Below are 18785 nucleotides of genomic sequence, written 5' to 3' on the forward strand. Positions count from 1 at the left end.
AACTAAACTGAGTGATTGGACTCTGGGGTCTGAAGAACATCTGGAATGAGTGAGGCCCTCCAAAGCTAAATTAACCATGACAAACACGACACACATGCGAGGTGAAATACTTACCCTTGTTTCAGACGGGATTTGGATCCATGTTACATTCATGTAGTTGTGCAGCAGGTTGAGTTTGGCCTCCAGAGACAAGATTAGGCTGTGAAAACACAGATTTCTATATTTAATATCACATGTTTCATGACACAGTTCACAAATGTTTTAAAGAAAATGACCTCTGGGTCTACAGTCACAGATTAAAGAAATCTGATGTGATCCGAAAATGACAGAAACTGCAACACAAACTTTAAAGGGGTTAAGTGGTGCTTTTTTTTTTTTCTTAAGTGTCTTTTTTGAATTTCAGCTTGTTTAAGAATAATTTGAACACCTGACTGAAATGAATGCTTCAAATAAGCCTTTTTATAAACTCAGAGAGGGTTTTGCTGCATTTTTCCAAAGCCATTCCCTGGAAATGCAAAGGATGTCTGACGTGACTCACGATTCTTCCTCTCCCTGCTCGCTCTTTGAAGTGACGTGAACCCGCAGCTCATGATCAGAGGTTAATCCTCCTCTCAGAGCCTTGCGGCCCGACTGACAGATCTGCCCCAGCCTGAAGCTTGCACTCGCACTCCGTGGAGCTCGCCGTTACAGGGCAACACCTCCGTGTCCTGTTTTGCTAAACGACAGCGTCAGCGGGGGCGGAGGGCTCACCTGGCTAGCTTGGCGTTATCGTTGTCGTCCCTTCCCCACTCCCAGTCTCTGCCGGGATCCACGGCGAAATGGAGCGCTAGCAGCTTGTGCTCGGAGTCGGTCAGAGGGATGACAGCTGGAAGAAATGAAGTGATCAGAACATTACTTCGGTCCGGCTTTAGCGAAAGATCCCAGACTACTGTACGTTCCATCGTTTCTCGTGACCAAAAATCACATTCTAGACAAAGTTCAGTCCTGCCAACAAAGAATAAAGGATCTGTCGTTCAGTGTTTTGGGCAAAAATTACCTTGATCAGGAGGTGTCACTCATTCTCCCGGTGGAGAAGGACTTAAATCAAGATTTATTTGTTCTCTTATAAACAAGACAGAATTGTTTGGTCCAGTTTTGCTTTTCCAATGATGAGGAAATTTAATCAAAAAGTATGATTGAACTCTAAAAAATACAAATGCTGTATGCAATAAATGCATTGGAGCCTAAAATAAAATAAAATAAAATAAATAAATAAATCTAAAAATCACGAGTGAACTTTCTGATATGAGAACATCTGCATAAACACTGAACACAAACTCTGATTAGGCTGCTTTTATCAGGAACTACACGGTGCCACTGAGCTGCTAAAATACAATTGTTCAGAAAAAACAGCACCAAAGCAGAAAGTTTATGTTTTCATTAGACTATCTAGTTTTTGTTCAATTTACAGAAATTGTGTTGTTTTCTAAAATGTTTTTTGTTTTTGTTCATTGATTGTTTTTTGTGAAATTCTGTTTCCTCTAAAATATTCCCTTTACTGTATTTCTGTGATGTAATAAGTGTTTTGATGTAAAATTTTACTTATTAACTTCTTAAATGTTGTATGTTTTGGTCCGCTGATTGTATACAGTGATGTTTATCTCAGTTTGTGTGGCTGTTTCAGTCGGGGCTGTGCATCACTGTTCTGTTCAGTAACGTACCACAATCAGATACAGAGGCACAGATTAAAAGCTGCAGAGATGCAGCTTTTCATTCCGGTCAAAACAAGGCCACGAGAAAGTTGCATTTGTCTTTTTCCGATACTATCAGCTACTCACAAGCTGGACAATGTTCTCAACGGGAATCGGTGGACACGACAGAAAACAGAAACCTCCCCGCCTCCCTGTCGTGGGAAACGCGCTTGCTGTGTGTACATAACACAGGAGTTTACGGTGTGTGTTTGTGTGCGAGTGTGTGTGGGTGCCTTTTTCAAGAACAACAGCGCATCTCACTGGCCCACATGACGGCTCTCATCAGGCTACCTAGTGTGGGAGCTGCTCATGTGACTGCAGTAAGAGACAGGATGTTCAGGCTGAGGACATTCCAGCCTTCACTGTCAGCCCCAGATGGAAGAGGAAGTCTCCTCCTGGACTCATCAAGTTCTCTGTTTCCAATAAGCTGCTGTGGATTCATGGAGACACAGAACCTCAGCAGGTCAAACCCGTCCGCTTAGCAACAGCATACACAGGACAGCATGCACGATGTCAACATGCTGAACGTCTGGCCAAACCCTTGCTAGAACAATACTAAGCGCACCGATGACAAACAAGGATTGTCCAGAAATCTGTCCTGATCTGTCAAATCTACCATTGCGTGCCAGTCACAATGGGGTTTACACCACCTCCCTAAACTAATACATGACTAATGCCTGCAGCTACACAGGCAAACGGTAATGGAAGCACTGGCATGGCACACTAACGGGGGAAAAAAACAAACAAAAAAAAGTTTTCTGGAAGAACGCACTTCTTTCCAAGAACAGTTTCAGCCCAGAAAATCCGGCCTCACTGAAATCCAACAAACACGCAGAGTCAGAGGCAGAAGACAGTGAACCTCCCACTCAGGTCACAGAGTGGGCAGAAGGCTGCGAGGTGGCGTTCCGGCTCCCACAATGCAGCTGCTCTCCCCTCACGTCATTCCAGAGAGCTGCGTGCGCAGTCACTCGGGCTCGAGTCTGGTCTAAATTCAGAGACTCGACACTGCCAGCTGAACTCAGGGGGACCGACGCGTGCTGCAATGTATTTACTCTCCCCGTCGGCGGCCTCGTTTTCTTGTCCTTGAGTGACCACTTCCCATAGCTGTGACATCATAGCCCGCTGTGATACGCAAGATGTTACCGTGCCTCGTCGTGCTTCGTCTGCAGCTTGATTCAAAGAGGGGTACAGAAAGAAGGAAGATGAGCAAATCAGGGTGGATCCTGCGAGTTCTTGGAAGCTTCCTAAATCCATATTCACTAAGCCCGACTGGAAATAAACGCCTCTTTTGTTGTTGTTGAACAAGAGTCTCAATCGTGTCATGAGAGAAAAATGAAGGTCGATTCCTCCTTTTTTTGCCTTCTGCTGTGAGGTTTTAACAAAAAAATACCGAATGAAGAAAAGCACACATACAAATTCCTTAAATTGTTCACAGAAAAACTACAATTTTCCAGAGTCTAGTTTAGCAGAGGAAGCTGCAGCTGTGCATAAAAACGAGCCTGAGGCGTTTAGCCCTGATTAGTGCAGGGCAGTAAATGGGTTTATCTGGTGCAACAATTTTAATTCTTGTAAGGTTTGAATTATTATTATTATTTTTTTAACATTTCCACATTGCAGCACAAGGGAAACACAAAACAGATTACACATTAGAGAACCGGAGAGACACATGTCTTTAGTATCAAGAGGACCATTTCTGAAAAAAAAAAAGGTCTGAGAAAAACATGTCAGATATGTTGCACAACTGAATAAAAATGAGAGATTAAGCTTTGGCTAGAAATAAACATCTCTCTATTTATGTTCTGAAATAAGAATGTCATAACATAACTTGTGTGATAAAACCAAATCTATCCCCACCCGCCTTTTTCCCCATTCCAAAATCAAAGCTGTCCTTTGAATGGTTCGCTTCCAACACTTGACCGACGTTTCTTCTGCCGTGAGAGACAAGAACTGTCCGCACTGACAGGAGAAAACACAAATTCAAATTCCTGAAACGAATCGCTGCACAGCTGCAGAGTCCAATTCACCAGAGTAAGCAGCAGTTGTGCTTCTAAACAAACCTAAGATGCTCGGTCCTGAATTATTTCCCCTTAAATGGTGTCACACTTTTTGAGCAGCAGAGTTGAGTATGTGGGTTGCACCCCATGGAAAACTTGCCAAATCTTCTCTGCCAGTGACAAACAGCTTATTCTGCTACTGACTACTGTGCTGTTTATTAGACTGGATGGAACTGTTGATTTATTCATTTAGCATGTGGAAGAACCATACGCAGCCACAACAGTGGCTGCCCGAGCTGACCCCGCAGGTGTTCAACGGGGTTGAGGTCAGGACTGCAGGCGGGGGCCGTTCCATCGTCTCTGCCAAATTCTGCAGACACCAACCGACCACTGCAGCAGGGTTCGTGCTCGCAGGAGTACATGGAGTAGCAGAAGCTCAAAACAAAATAAACAGAACAAACCCTCATATTCAACTCTGCCGCTCAACACACAAGTGCATTTTCTAACAAATGTGGCACCATTTAAGGGGAAATAAACAGGCTTTCCAGTGGCATAAGATTTATTGCCAAGAAGCATTGTTACAACAAAGAAATAATCAACCAGACACAAATGTTCTTACTTTATGTGCTCGGCTTGATATTATAACCACTTAATCACTCCTAATCTAGACTCTTAAAGGGAAAGCAACACCACTGCACAGCACAATGTAGCGCACACGTGTCAAACTCCATCCCTCGGGGGCCGCTCTCCTGCACGCTTTAGATGTGTCCTTGCTTTACAACATCTGCTTTAAATGAATGACTTCTGCTTCTGCTTCTGGAGAACTCAATGATTTGGTGAGGAGGCGATTAAACCATTTGAATCAGGTGTGTTGGAGCAGAAACACCTAAAACTCCCAGGACAGTGGCCCTTGAGGCCTGGAGTCTGACATCCCTGATGTAGCGTGTTGGGTACAGCTAGGTGGCTAACTAGCTAGCACAATAGCTTAACAGATAAAAGGAGCTTTAGCAGAGTAAAAAAAAAAAAAACACAAAACAAAGAACAAATATTTTTTTAAAAATTAGAGATGCACCACAAAAATACAGCCTTGTCTGCACTTCAGAAGAAAAAAAGCCTAAAAAACAAAAGGTTTGAGGATTTTTGGTTGTCGATAGTTATCCTAATAGCAGCTAAATTAAATTAATGGGTCATTAACAAGTTCATTTAACATGTATAGTTCATATAGTTTAGTTATATTTTTATATATATGTAACAAAATGCCGTCAAAAGGTATTACTGTGAGAATTAATAAGGTGCGTAAACACTGGGTCCATTGAATACATCAAGATGTGACCAAAGGTTGATGGGTCCGCCACACTCTTAGGTAGGTGGTCTTTGGACCTTTTCTCTATTCAGACACGGGTTAGAAGTTTAATGACTGGATGCCAAAGACAACCTGGAAGTGGTTTGGTTTTTGGGACCAGAGCTTGAAATAGTTCAAGAGTTTTCCTGAGGGTCAATTCCTCTCATACGCTGGGTGACCACGAAAACACAAACAGGCGGACAAACGACGGTGGGCGGCATCTACTGAGGAGCGAGTTATTATCACACAGCAGGTGAGCGGCGGTGGGCCGGACGGGAAAAACACACACTGAGCTGTTGCTTCAGCACCGAACGCCGGAGGACCACTTAACAGCTCTTTTGGGTTGTCCTCATAAAAACTGAGCTAAAAGAAAGTTTTGACCTTAAAGCAATAACCCACGCCTTCAGTCGGCCCTTCCGTGTTTTTTCAGCGTCCCCGCAACCCATAAAAAGAGCAAACACACGATCTGTCAGTTTGATTAAGAATCGAACTACAAGCGGGACTTTGCCGCGGAGGAGCCAAAGAAAGAGCCTGTATTTAAACCCAGCCTCTGACACCTGAACACACACGAGGCCACGAGACCCTCAGCTGCTCTTTGCTGACTCGACGGGGGCAGAAGCTAAAAAGCGACCGTCCACCTGAGACGTCCACACACAGTGGCCTGACTGTCTGAGGGGATTGTTGGGTAGCAGGGGCCCCAGCAGCCCGGGACCCTGCCCATAATCGGTGATGGGATGAGGGCTTAAGGGGGGCGGGCTGGGGCTACGCTGCCCTAATTAGAAGCAAAGAGATTAAGTCTTGCCTGGCATCTGTTCCGAGATATGAACCTCATATCTGCTTCGTGTAATTTAGGCACTTTGTGTAATATCTCATTACGCCAAGTCGTCACACAACATGCATTTACAGACACAATTAAAAGTTAACTGAGAGTCACACAGATGTGTATCTTTGCTGTGTAAAATGAGTTATGGCATGACACACAAATGCACCATGTTCAGGGTACAAGTGTTTTCATAACATACTGGAGAGACTGCAGACTTTCTGATCTTATCGCACGAGGACACAGTGTACCAGGATGGAAAAACACATACAGCCATGCAGGGGTGTTGTGGCTGAGCTGGTGCAGGTTATCTGGACATATGCACCATCTGGTGGACGAGAGGAGAAACCCCATCCTTCAAAGCAAAAGCACCCGCAGAAGTGCTCGGGACTGCACTGAAGACTTTAATTGTGCTGCTGCAGGCATTAAAGGAGTGACTTCTAAGTCAAGCGTGGCAGGTTAAAAGAGTGGGGGAAAGAGGAAGAAAGAAACTGCTTTCGTCAGTGTCTCTGCACTCGAGAGTGAGAAATACAGCCCAAGACAGATTTGGCCGGCTGCCCACGCAAAATGACAAGCGAGTTCCTCCCACAGAGCCAGACGCAGAAAAGAGTGCCGTGACTGCTGAGGCTGGTTGTCAAGGAGATCCACTCTATTTGTCAATTAAAGGAACTCCATGTGAGGAATGCTCTGACCTCGAGAATAAGCAATGCATCCGGAGTCGGAGCACTGGCATCTGAATGGGCAAAACAAGACAAAAACAAGAGTCGCTCAGCACAACGGAAAATCTGTACTTCCCCTGCCGCAACTTAATGCAATATGCTCTGCGGAGCTCCGTGTCGCAGCTAAACTCCTGACAGGGACTTTAGATCCGAAATGCACGGCGGGTTTGCAAGCTTGAAAAGTTGTAGCGACTCTTAACGAGTCAGCAGAAAGTCTGCCTTCCTCCATGTTGTCCACTCCCTGCCTGATGCCTGTTTTAAAAATGGATCACATGTAATTAGTCTGCCGTCCCGTACATTATTCACCTCGCGCAGGACAGGCAGCCCTCTTGCCTTCCCTCTCCGCTCCCACTGGACTTGAATTAAAAAGTTGCCTAGCTTTGAAAGTTCGGACGGTGCACGCGGATGAGCCCAACCTGACAACGCCCTCGGCGCCCGCTTACCTTGCTCGCGCTGCTGGTCTCTCTGCTCCATGGACACCAGCGCGGAGAAGTGAGCCTGATCGTAGGCCAGGACCAGAGGGGAGCAGTGACAGCGGCTCGGAGGCACTTCCAGGGGCAGATAGAGCCCTCCAAACGGGATGGGAGCAAATGCTGGAATTGAGATAGAACGCGCTGGTGTCACTCTGGACTGAGTCAAGGACCAAATCTCCTTTCCTAGTGTTAAACCAATCCCTACCCCTAGGTCCTTTAATATTAAGTCACGAGGTGTAACGGTTAAAATATTCCACAACAAATTGGAACATATAATATATATATATATATATATATATATAATTGTTGTATATTTTATATTATTGTATAATTTACAACGCCCCACATCATTTAAGGATAGGGACACTCACACCACCGATGTGGACGTACAAGACATCCCTAAAAGGGTTGCTAAGATGGACGGCTTTGGGGTGACATCTGATCCAGACAGAACACAGACTGCGTACCTTCTCCTCCCGAGTCTCTGAGCATCGTGTCGGCCACCACGACAATCGGCCTGCGCAGCACATGGGCCAGCACGAACACATGGAACTCCTCCAAGCTCTCGTAGACTGGATCCTCTGAGTTGTCCACCCTGAGGAGAAACACACACACACACACACACACACACACACACGCATGAAAAAACTAAGACATAGCAAATCCCCATAAAAACCCATGAGCCTGTTTTCTCAGCGTAATCATATCCGTTTGAATTTATTTCCCCCTCTGACAGGCCCTCAACAGGAAAGGACAACACTGCCCGTTTTTACATACGTGTTTCTGAATGAAAGAGCTCAGAGAAGGAGGGAAAAGGGATGGGGGGGGGGCAGTGATGGAGATTAAAAGAAAATACAGGCGTAGCTCTCAACCACCAGGGAGTCGGAGGATGTGCAACAATTAAGTTGTCAGCCACACAAACAGCCGCGCTGCTCCTAATAAAGAGCCTCTTAATATGTGAATCCCACTCAGCCCATTCAGAGGCTCATCTCACACTAGGACCATCAAACAGCCCTAACCTTATTACTTTATTACTGCGAAACTCAACGAGAGGCGAAAACGAGTAAATTACTCTCCTGAAAGGGACATTTTCAGTGATGGAGGGCGTCGTGCTCCAGCCTGCACTGACAATCATTAGGAAACAATCAGGTCGTTGTTACACCTCCAGGAAAGATTGTAATCTTTATTTTATTGTCTCTCTGATTACATGAACGGGCTACTTAAAGACGACTTACTATGATTTTCTGACATTCTTTGGCCAAAGCATCCCTCAGCTGCCTTTTTATCTTTAATAAGAAACCGATTTCTGTGAAAATTTAGCACTTATTACGTTTCGAATTCAGAGCAGGAAACTTTCTTTTTAATCACAGCTGCTTTTATTCCACCAGCTCTGCAGCTCAAATTTAAAGCATGTGACACCATATGCATGTTTATTTCAGTGAGCATGGAAACAGTGACAAACCGCAAGGTTTCTCTGCGTGGGCGAAGGAAACCAGAACTAGTTTCCAGTCTGCCTCTGTTGCGTGAGAAAAAGCCAGGCTTACGTTTATTTATGCAACTCGCTGAAGCTAAAAGAAACACAGCTCTTGGTGTTTGTGTGTGTGTGTGTGTAAGAGGGAGGGGGGGGGGGATCTCTGTGAGGAGAAACGGGTTGTTCAAGTGGCAGCCAGTAGAGGGCGCAGTTTCACATTGTTCATTTAGTTACTAAGAAGCAGTGAGAGTAGAAACTATGCCACGCTCATAAGGCAGGAGTCTTGGTAGTTTACTGTGTGTTTGTTTGTGGGTTGGCGCCCCTACCCTCCGCTGGTGTTCCCGGTTTTGCTGAGGTGAGTTCGAGGCTCGCTGGAGGCCAACTTCAGCAGCTCGTTCCACTCCCTTTCCCACTCTTCCTCGGTGTACACCAGCCCCGACTGCACAGAAAGCACACCCCACACACGTAAACCATGGCACAGTCACAGCTACGCAGACACAGCTGTTTGGATATTTTTGCTTTCGCACACAAACTCTTCTTTTTGAGATTTGAGTAAAGAGAAAGACAAAAAAAAAAATAGAGTAATTAAAGGCCTAGCATTCCTTTATGGGCAAAAAGATTATCTCCCTTTCTTTGATAATAAGAAAAAGGCAACAACGTTCCCTCCTCTGCACTCAAACCAGAAGCGCCGAGCTTCGTGGGCTGCATCTTAGATCACTGGGCCAACGAGACGCCTCGGGCATTTTTAAAACATGAGCATCTGGACTATTTCTTCACGCGAGCTATCTTCGGTGACACACTTTTCTAATAGATTTGAGAATACTTTAATCCAACGTCAGGACATCAGGAGACGGAAGACGGGAGGATTTGACGGCATTAGCAGCGTCGCTGCGGCACCAGAGTGACAAGGTTCCTTGCAGCAAAAAATCTGAAAGCGCAGCTTAGCAAAAGACGGTCGAATCGGCGCCTGATAGCCGAGGTTTTGAGCGGCTCATCCGTTTCACGCGCTCACGCTGAGGCGTCGCGCGTGAAAAGCGGTGTTATGCGGCGTGCAAGGACGAGCACTTTGCCAACCTCCTTGTTCTGCTGGGTCTGCTGCCACCTCCACCGCCTCTTCAGAGCGTCTCTCTCCGCTCCGCTCTTCATCATGGTGTACAGAGACTTCCTCAGCATCAGGTCTCTGTCGTGGAAGCCCCACATCCCTGACAAACACGCACAGACAGACAACACGTTAACGCTGCACACAGCTGACTACGAAAAGATGGCGCAGATCTTTGCTGCGCTTGGATTATTCTCGGTGTCGTTCAGAGACGACCTCAGCTCCAACTAGAAATGTCTTCCTCAGACAGAGACTGTCAGGGCAGATTACATTAGCTCTGGTGCTGCTAGGCCTCAGCTGCTCCGGCAGGCCTCACACTGGGGAGTCCAGGATCCCCTTTATCACATACCTGAACACACTACTGTCTCTTAAACCTAAAACACCCTCCTGAAATAATGTCTTATGTCTTTTAAGCAAAAAAAACCCCTCAGTTTATACCTCGTCTTTGTGGTCAGCAGCTGCATTATTTTCTCTGAGAGACCAAACTGCACAGAAAAATATTATGGCTAAAAGAAAAAAAAAAAGCTCACCTAAAGAGGCAGCGTGCAGAAGGCAGTTCCCGTCCCCCGTGGTGGCCAGAGGAAGTAGCTTCTTACAACTGGTGCACATAGTGGACCACCAGTTCAGACGTCCTGAACACAGCAAACATCATCATTATAAAACATGACTGCACCTGTTTTACAAGGACTAAAAGCTGCATGATACAAAATTATAAAAGAAAAAAAGGGGAAAAAACAGGATTATATGACAGCCAGGGGTGTAACGTCAATCAAGACCTGTTAGCCAACAAGCACAACTGGTCTGAGGAGCTGAAACTATGAATATGTTCTACCTCAGCCCAACTTTTAGATAAAATCTGCCTTTTTTTTGCTGCTTCAGTGCTCCGCTCGGTTCCCTGAGAGAGACACACGAATGTGTCACAGCGCGGCGCACATCATTTATTAACCAGCGGTAAACACAGAGGAGCCGCTGAATGATTCAGCCTTCAGCACAGGTGCAATCAAAATGCAGATGTTTCCTCGTTCGGCGCTTCTCCGTTTCACTTTGGTCTCGTGAGATCTGCGAGTTAGTTTTCATTAAATCCGAAACATTATCACTTCTCACCACTTATTACAATGATTTTTTTTTTTTTTTTAATCAAAGATTGATGCAGTCACTGTTCACTGGAAATTATAACTCAGGCTGAATCACACTGCAAGCGACAATAATATGCATTTGCTTCACTGTGGCTTTTCTTAAATTCAGTATATAATACAGAGCATATGAGAGCGTTTTTATGGGATGTATTTAATTTGGATACTTTCAGAACTGTCAATCCTTAACTGCTATATCGTGGTTAGCTCGACTGTTTAAAACACAGCTACTTATGAAGACAATTTCTTCTTTTTTTAATCTAATATTGAAAAGTTATTCTTTCTTAGAGAAACTGCATTTGTTGTGAAAATGTATTGTGAACGCTGAGTGCTGAATGATTTTGCTCAAATTTGCTGAAACTGAGTTGTTAAAGCTCAAAGAAGCGAAACACTAGCTAAATGCTAAAAGTAGCACAGCCCACGTTAAATGCAGCTAAAGGCTAGCTAGAACCTAAAAGTAGCAAAAGGCTAGCTAAAAGGAACAAAACATTAGCTCAATCTAAACAAAGCAAAAGGCTAGCTAGAAGCTAAAAGCAGGACAACAGTAGCTATAAGCTAAAAGCAGCTGAAGGAAATAAAAAGAGAGCATCTCTGCTGAAGCAGATTTCAAGCATCATGTTTTTTATGGACTTGAAGAGATGTCAGTGTATTTCTATGGGGAAAATATTTGCAAATCAAGTTAAATATTTTGAAAAGTCTAAAAGTTATAAGCATAAAAAAACCATAGCACGCAGCCCCTTAATGAGCCAATGCTGACTCAGCGTTCAATAACAACCCAGGTTTTCTGTTCCCACATCTTGATCAGAGGGAGACAGGACGGGCAGGGGAGTTTCTTTCGAACTTCTGCTAACTAGATTCTCTCCTTCAGCTGAAATTGTCAGCTGGGACGAGAATCCTCTGGGATCCGGGATGCTTTGAATTAGTTGTTGTCGTCTGCCTTCCAGACGATGCCGCTCTGATCTGATCTGTCTCTCTGAATCTTGTCTCCTCCCGAGCATCTGTCCGCGTTATTGACTCTTACTGGCATTTCTTGTTACCGCAGCTCTCAGCGGCTCCAGCTTTTTAGTGCAATCCAAAGAGGCGACGTAGGAAAGTGCAGGGGATTTTCTTACATAGCTTCCATGAAGCGGCGGGAGAAGAACTATCAATTTATTTAGCGCATCATAAATCACTCACCGGCCTGCTCCAGAGCCATCATGGTGGACTGCTCTATCAGATCCCTCTCTATGAAGCTCCTGAAGTCCTCGCTGTAGACGCTGAGGTCGGGGAGCTGGAATGTGTAAATGGGCATCTCCAGAGGAAACTGCTCGCTGGTACACTCATTGGCCACCTGCAGCCGTGCCAGGGAGACGATAGCAGAGCTGGCATGGGAGATCCCGCGGGACAGACGCTTCTCTGCAACGGGGCACGACGGAGGATTTGGACAGATGAGCTGAAAGCAGAGGAACCTGCGCATGATGATGATGAGGACGATCCGACCCGGCCTCGCTCACTCACCTTGTGCATTGTCCTCCTGCTTCTGTGCGCACGGCCTGTCGATCTTGTTGACATGCGTGGGCGTGTCACGTGTCTCTGGCGGCTTGTAGTAGCGGCCCTCGTTGAAGACCTGCGGCAGGTTGGCAGTGTGGACCTGCCTGAGCTCCTCGTAATCATTCAGAGCAGCACTGAGGTCCCAGTTTTTACCTGCGGGACGAGGACAAACAGCCGCCTCTGATGACACGTATCGGACGAACACATTTGACACATATATGTTTGAATTTTACTAGAGAAAATATATCAAGTAATTTGTCAGATCTTTCCATTTTCTTTTTGTTTTTTTTGTTGCAACAATGTGCTTTACTTGGCTAAAGCTTACAGCAAACAGTTTATCTTTTGGTTAATGTAACAGTACACACAAAAACAAGAAAGAAAGAAATTATTAGAGAAACATTTGATGATAAGATAATAAAAAGCTGAGTGTGACCCAAATAAGCCAGATTCCCTAAAGAAATAAAGCACTTGATGCTTGCTTGACTGAGCTTATTATGAACTAACATTTTTTAAATTTTGAAAAAAAAAAGAAAAAGGTCCTTCAAGTCTTTATAAACCTAAGAACTGAATATGAATTCACAATCTATTAGGAGCAATACTTCTGCTTAAAGAAAACATGCTGAACTGATGGAAGAACACAATATTGTGATTGGATGTTGCCACAAGAAGAAAGAGTATATAAAAAAAAAATCTTTAACATCTTGAAGCAAAAATCTTTTTGGTGCTGTCTCTTTTACAGAAATCCCCTGACGTCAGTCTTCAAATCTCATTGTGACGTCTCGCAGAGCTTCGAATTGTCGACAGATCAGTTCTTTTAAACAATTAAAAACACATTAAATGCCTCCAACTGCACCCCCCCCCCGTATGTAACATGAGTGTGTTTGTGAAACAGGATCCTCCTAATGGACTCGCAGCCGCAGAGTCCTGGAGGACGTCCCCCCCCCTCACCCTGACTTCCAGACAGGATGAGCGTCTGGCAGCCTGAAAATGAAATCGGGCACCACCGCTCACCAGCTCTCACGCCCATCAGTGCAAACTGATTTGGCTGAATGGGTTTTAGCAGCACGAGCTGCACTGAGCCGGGAACACACGCCACGGTCCGGCTGCACATCCCTCCAGCACCTTACGACGTTCCTGCGGACGGCGCCGTTTCCGCTCCCTCGCTGTTAATGGCTGCCATTAGCAAAAAGATCACGGACAAACTCATTTGCGCGACGGAACAGACATCATCGCAATCCATTAGACACACTGCAGCTTCGCTCCACTCCAGGTCTATTATTACAGGACGCAGAATAATAATTTTCTATATCACATGTCGGCTGCTTTAATTAAACTAATTTCCCAAAATGCGTCTGTTAATTCTTTTTGAAATTGAAAAAAAACTTTACTCCGGGTTCTCATCATTAGGAAACAATTAAGGTCAGAGCCCGGTGGTTCAGTACTTCCAACGGCCTCTAGAGGGAAGCACCACATGTGGCTCTGTCATGTCATATCACCCTGACTACAGGCCACGGAGTGAAAAGAGCATCTGGTCAACTGCAGGTCTGCTCAGCGCACGTTTTGAAAGCCAACATCAGAGCAACGCACGAAGTGAGACAGGACATCCGGCCTGGTGTCCGTCTTGTCTGAGTGCACTGTCCTGTTTGATGTCTGCTCATGTCACACGTATTCCTCTGAGGCTGTTGTACCAAAGCAGGATCAGAAAGAGAAAACGCTAAAAGAAAGCAGAGACAGATGTCAGATACGTGTTGCATTTTATGCACACGGGCAAAAAAAATACATTTTACAGCACACAGCCACACAGTCTGACCTCAAATGGAAGTCAGTACTCGTGATTAGGCAGTCAACAGGCTGTTCTATTTACATTTATTTATGGTTTATATATAATTCCAAAGTAATCATGCCTATTACAAAATACTACTTCTCTGCAGTTCTGCTCTTTGTTAAGTGACGTAGCGAGCCTGACAATCCAACGATGATTAATTAGCTGGGTTAGCCTCTGTAGCAGCAGGCTGTATGCCGCATATTACGCCTGCTAACGCACTAACTCTTGTAGCTTGTTGCAAACAATTTGTTACAAAACAGCGTTGCCTTGAAAAGAGAGCTAGGTGTTGCTTCTCTGGTGGACGAGCCACGCCTGAATGGGTTATCCGGCAGATAAAATGTACAACCAGCCATTTTTTATTCATTTTTTTGCTTCCAAAGTGAAATATGCTAAAAGGTTTGCTTGGCAAACGTTTATCATTTGAGTTGACTCAACTGACAGTCAGCCTGCTGTCTGTTGTAGTGTCCACTTTGGCTATCCTGTGTTTCTTTCTTTCTTTCTTTCTTTTTTTTTTAAAGTGGCTTTATAGCTCAGCACTTTGCTTCTCAGTGGGCTCCAGTGAATGGACTCAAAGCTCTCTCAGGGGAGTACGCTCGTAAACCCGTCACACCCGCCTCTAAATCAGCAAACTGACCCTCTGTTCCTTTTTTTTTTCTCTCCTTCCATCCTTTTCTCTTCCTTCTCCCCCCGAGTGCAAGCGCCAGAAGCGGCCGACAGAAACCCTTGACAAAAAAACCTCCTCTTGCTGTAGTTGTTTCTCACCTTCCAGCAGGTCTCTGGCCAGACCCGGTTCCGCCCCCGTGGACCGAACAAAGTCTGACAGGACCGCGTCCATATCCAGAGTCATGTGATCATGTGTGTGCGCTGCCCACGGTGCAGCGGTGGCCTTGGTGGACGCCAGCCTTCACGTTCTCATCTGAGGGGAAACAGAACAAGAAGACAGAAAGACTGAAAACTGTTTTACTGTAAACCTGTCGAGCCACACCTTTAAATTCTCACCAACCCCTGTGGGAAAAAAAAACTCAACTAGCCGAGCTGCGCCGTCTCTTATTTCAGTCGCTGTCAGTAGCCTCGGCCTGTTTGTGCTGATAAGCGACACTCCGAGGAGCTGACAGTTCGTGATTCCGCAAGGAGCGCCGCATTCCCAGCCCTCCGCCCAGCCTCTGCCGACAGTCACAACAAGAGTCCCCAGCATCACGGCTGACATACCAACAACACAGCCAGCGGTCCTGTCCCGGACACACCTGCCTGTTTCCAAAACCTTTGACCCACGGCGCGCGATCATTACAACATTTAGACGCTTCCTGCGACGAAGTGTCAACCGCAGGCCTCAGGGTGTGATCCAGACGGTAAAAATTGATTTTGGTGACAGTTTTTAGAGCGTGATGTCGTTTCTTATGAGTTTAGCTTCATGTTTACAGCTGCTATTTGGCACTCAAGCTGTAATGATCCACAACTGTAGTCTTGTTAGGTCATAAATAACAGAGTCAAGACGCAGATGGATTCAATGCCTCGGTTCGTGGAATGAATGAGTCCATGCATCGCCTTCATTCCTGCCGAGGCTGTGTGGGCGACAGAGGAACTGAGCTCAGAGCTTCGGCAGTAGAAAAACAAACACCTACAGGTTCGGTGCTCTGAAACCAGGCCTCTGTGTGCAGACCTGAAGGCCAGAAGGCTCGGAGTTATTAGTGCACTACTCTACGAGTGGGACAGAGAACAGCCGGGGATCCGGATACGGTCTCTGATTTGTTATGTCCGTCCAATCACTAACAAAGTTCAAAGTTCACAGTGAAAGAACTTTTTCATTGGTGCCACCTGAAAGGGAAATATAGTTGCTGCCCCCCGAAGTGTAGTTCAGCTGAACTAGTTACTGTCTTGTACTATCAACAATTAGACACATAAAGCAGCCAGTCGTCAGCGAGAAGAGTTAACAAATTAACAAGTCCCAACCTCGGTCTCCAGTCTGGAGTCAAATCCTGAGAGTCGGCAGTTTCAGCTCTGCAGATTACAGGAATCGGCTGATTTTCACCGGTTTGTCCGATGACCTGCACATTCAACTCCAAATTGTTTATCTCCGCCTGTAAACGCGGTATAATTAAGCGGCTCATGTGCACTAGCAGACCTCTACGTGGAAACTTTTGATGAAGAAGCAGAAGAGGCGTATAAAGCTGTGTATAAAGGAAACATGACTTTTCCACGGGGGGGTGTCAGCAGCTCTTCTTACTGCTCAGTAGGTGGAAGTTTTCCTTCAAAGTACTGGTGACATATTCAACCCTGCTTCCTTGTGAGATCTAAAACTGCTCAGTAGTGAACAAATGTTAACAAATATGCAATAGTTTAATAATTACTGTTCATTAAGCTGTAATATTTTCCCCCAAGTTTTATGTTGGACACTGAAGCAGTTTATCTAAAAAAACAGACTTGTAGGGAAAATGTTTGTTCTTTTTTCTATATTTTCAGACGTGTGTTAAAGAATAATAATAAAAAGCTGACAAGGTAAATTGACCGATAATCTTGCTCATAAAGTATTGCATTGTCATTTTTTTTGTCTTGGCTGGATTTTATTTTCTGTCTAGAAACTTAAACATGTAAAATTGTAAAATTTTCAGTGACAGAGTAATGAGGCCAACTAACCTGGTGTCATTTCAGAGAAAATGTTCAATAATAACGTGTCGTTCTGAATATCTAGATATAGGTACAACTAGAAATGGGAAATTCTTTTGTATGTTTTTCACATCAAAATTGGCACATATGTGCTTTAGCAAAAATTGGTGACTGGAATCGGCCCTGAAAACTACAATAAGTGCATTTTTACTTTCAGCCTTTATTTGATGCTTAATAGTAAGTTGGGTACACTTTAGTGGATAGTAAAATGAAAACTTTGGTGAGAGTCCAAAATAGATAAAACTATTTGAAAAAACACTTACAGGTCTAAACACAATCCTCAAGGACCCATGGGCTATTTCCCGATGTTGACGACTGATTGGACAATATTTGTGCAAAAAATGTACTCAGTGGGTGAACCTAAAATAAAGAACTACTTTCCAGAGAGAAAAAAAAAATCCTTGAGTTCAGTGGGATGGAACAGGACACGGAAATAGATTATTAAAAACCATGACCTCATGCTTCCCTTTAAGAGCAGCATTACTTAGATAACTTTCCCCGTGAGCTAACTGTGTCTCAGAAACACTACAAAGCGTGGTTTTACCCCTGACAGAGGATGATGTGGCCCCCAGGAACGTCGTGTGGTCCAGTTTCCTGCTCATCAGTATGACATTTAACATGTTTGCCGCGCAGCTCATGAATCAGGCTGCCATAAAATGTGAAGACCTTCCAGCTGACTCAGCACGGTCATCCAGAGGACCATAAAAGGGCCAAACAAGGTTCGTCTGTTTTCAAAACTTTTCTGTTCCTGCATGACAGGAATGCAGGCAACACGAAGAAACAAAATACTTTAAATGAACAAAAACACAGGCTGACGTGGCAGCAAACTTACAAAACTCAGGAGGACAAATAACTTTTGCTGGGTGAGGGATCACAAACCGGAGACAGGTGTGGATGGGAGACGTAGACTGACTGAGGGCAAAAATGGAAATGACACTGGAAAACACTGAAACTAGAAATACAGAAGAAGAAAATACAGGAACACCAGGAGCTAAAGATCTAAACTGATAGTAAAACATAAGCAACAGGATCTTAAAACAAAGATCTCAAAAGAAAGCACAATAATCAAGAAAAGAACAGATCTAATAAATAAACTCAAAGAACCACAGTGAGTCACACAGAACACATGAAGACACAGAATTACACAGAGTTATGGAAACACACTCATGAAACCACAGACCTCACAACGCAGACAGAAACTACGATGAACAGAAAGTCACAAAGAGAGCTGAGGGCCAAAAACACACAAGACATGAACACATGGAACTACGGGAACACAGGAGGGACAAGAACGCACAGGAGTACAGAACTCACTGAAACACAAGACGGATCCACAAGAACCGAACAGAACTGCAGATGCAAATGAAAACAGATCTACAAGAACCACCAAAAACACGACCAAGATGACTGAAAAAACAACAACCAGAAAACCCCATAAGAACAATCAACAGCACGCCCAGCAAAATGTCAACTATTTCAAACACATGTAGTTTTATGTCAGTTACAGTAGTGAGCTGAAAGCGAGCCGATTCCGGCTTCTTCGTTCAAAACTAAAGACGCACAACACTGCTGAAAACCAAACCTCCTGACAATTTAAAGCCCATTACCAGCAGGTAGAGCGGATAAAATTAGTCACATCCTGATTCTGAACATTGCAACAATAAAACAGACCTGCTTTCAGAATATTAGACAAAAAATAACTTCATTAACCGACAGCACACAGACATAACATTTGACTGATTTAAAAATACTTACAAATACTTTTAGACAGACTGGCCTTAGTATGATACTCTGCTTGTTGAAAGGACAAGTTTTTGGGTTTTGTTCTATTTATGTTTTGCAACTATTGCTGCACTATGTCAGCAGTTTTACCGACTTGTTAGCAGCTAATTAAAACGGAACAAAAAGGCAGTGGCTAATAATGATCTTTTTAAAATGAAATTACGTGACAAATCTGGCTCATTTTAAACCAGCTGAGTGTAACG

At 44.5% G+C, this 18785-nt stretch overlaps 1 protein-coding gene across 1 annotated transcript in view; it reads right to left on the bottom strand.

Annotated features, from left to right (window-relative positions):
* otud7a (OTU deubiquitinase 7A) overlaps positions 1-18785 on the bottom strand; it is a 35870-nt gene that overhangs the window by 2267 nt on the left and 14818 nt on the right. Inside the window, exons 3-12 of the mRNA XM_017405490.3 lie at positions 14899-15052; positions 12279-12464; positions 11958-12176; positions 10179-10280; positions 9624-9751; positions 8876-8988; positions 7546-7673; positions 7049-7198; positions 751-865; positions 115-199 (exon numbers count right to left, since the gene is read on the bottom strand). Of these exons, the coding sequence (XP_017260979.1) occupies positions 115-199; positions 751-865; positions 7049-7198; positions 7546-7673; positions 8876-8988; positions 9624-9751; positions 10179-10280; positions 11958-12176; positions 12279-12464; positions 14899-14983 (1311 nt within the window). The 5' untranslated portion in view covers positions 14984-15052. The remainder of the gene's footprint in view (positions 1-114; positions 200-750; positions 866-7048; positions 7199-7545; positions 7674-8875; positions 8989-9623; positions 9752-10178; positions 10281-11957; positions 12177-12278; positions 12465-14898; positions 15053-18785) is intronic.

This window comes from Kryptolebias marmoratus, linkage group LG11 (assembly GCF_001649575.2).
Source record: "Kryptolebias marmoratus isolate JLee-2015 linkage group LG11, ASM164957v2, whole genome shotgun sequence".
Taxonomy (NCBI): Eukaryota; Metazoa; Chordata; class Actinopteri; order Cyprinodontiformes; family Rivulidae; genus Kryptolebias; species Kryptolebias marmoratus.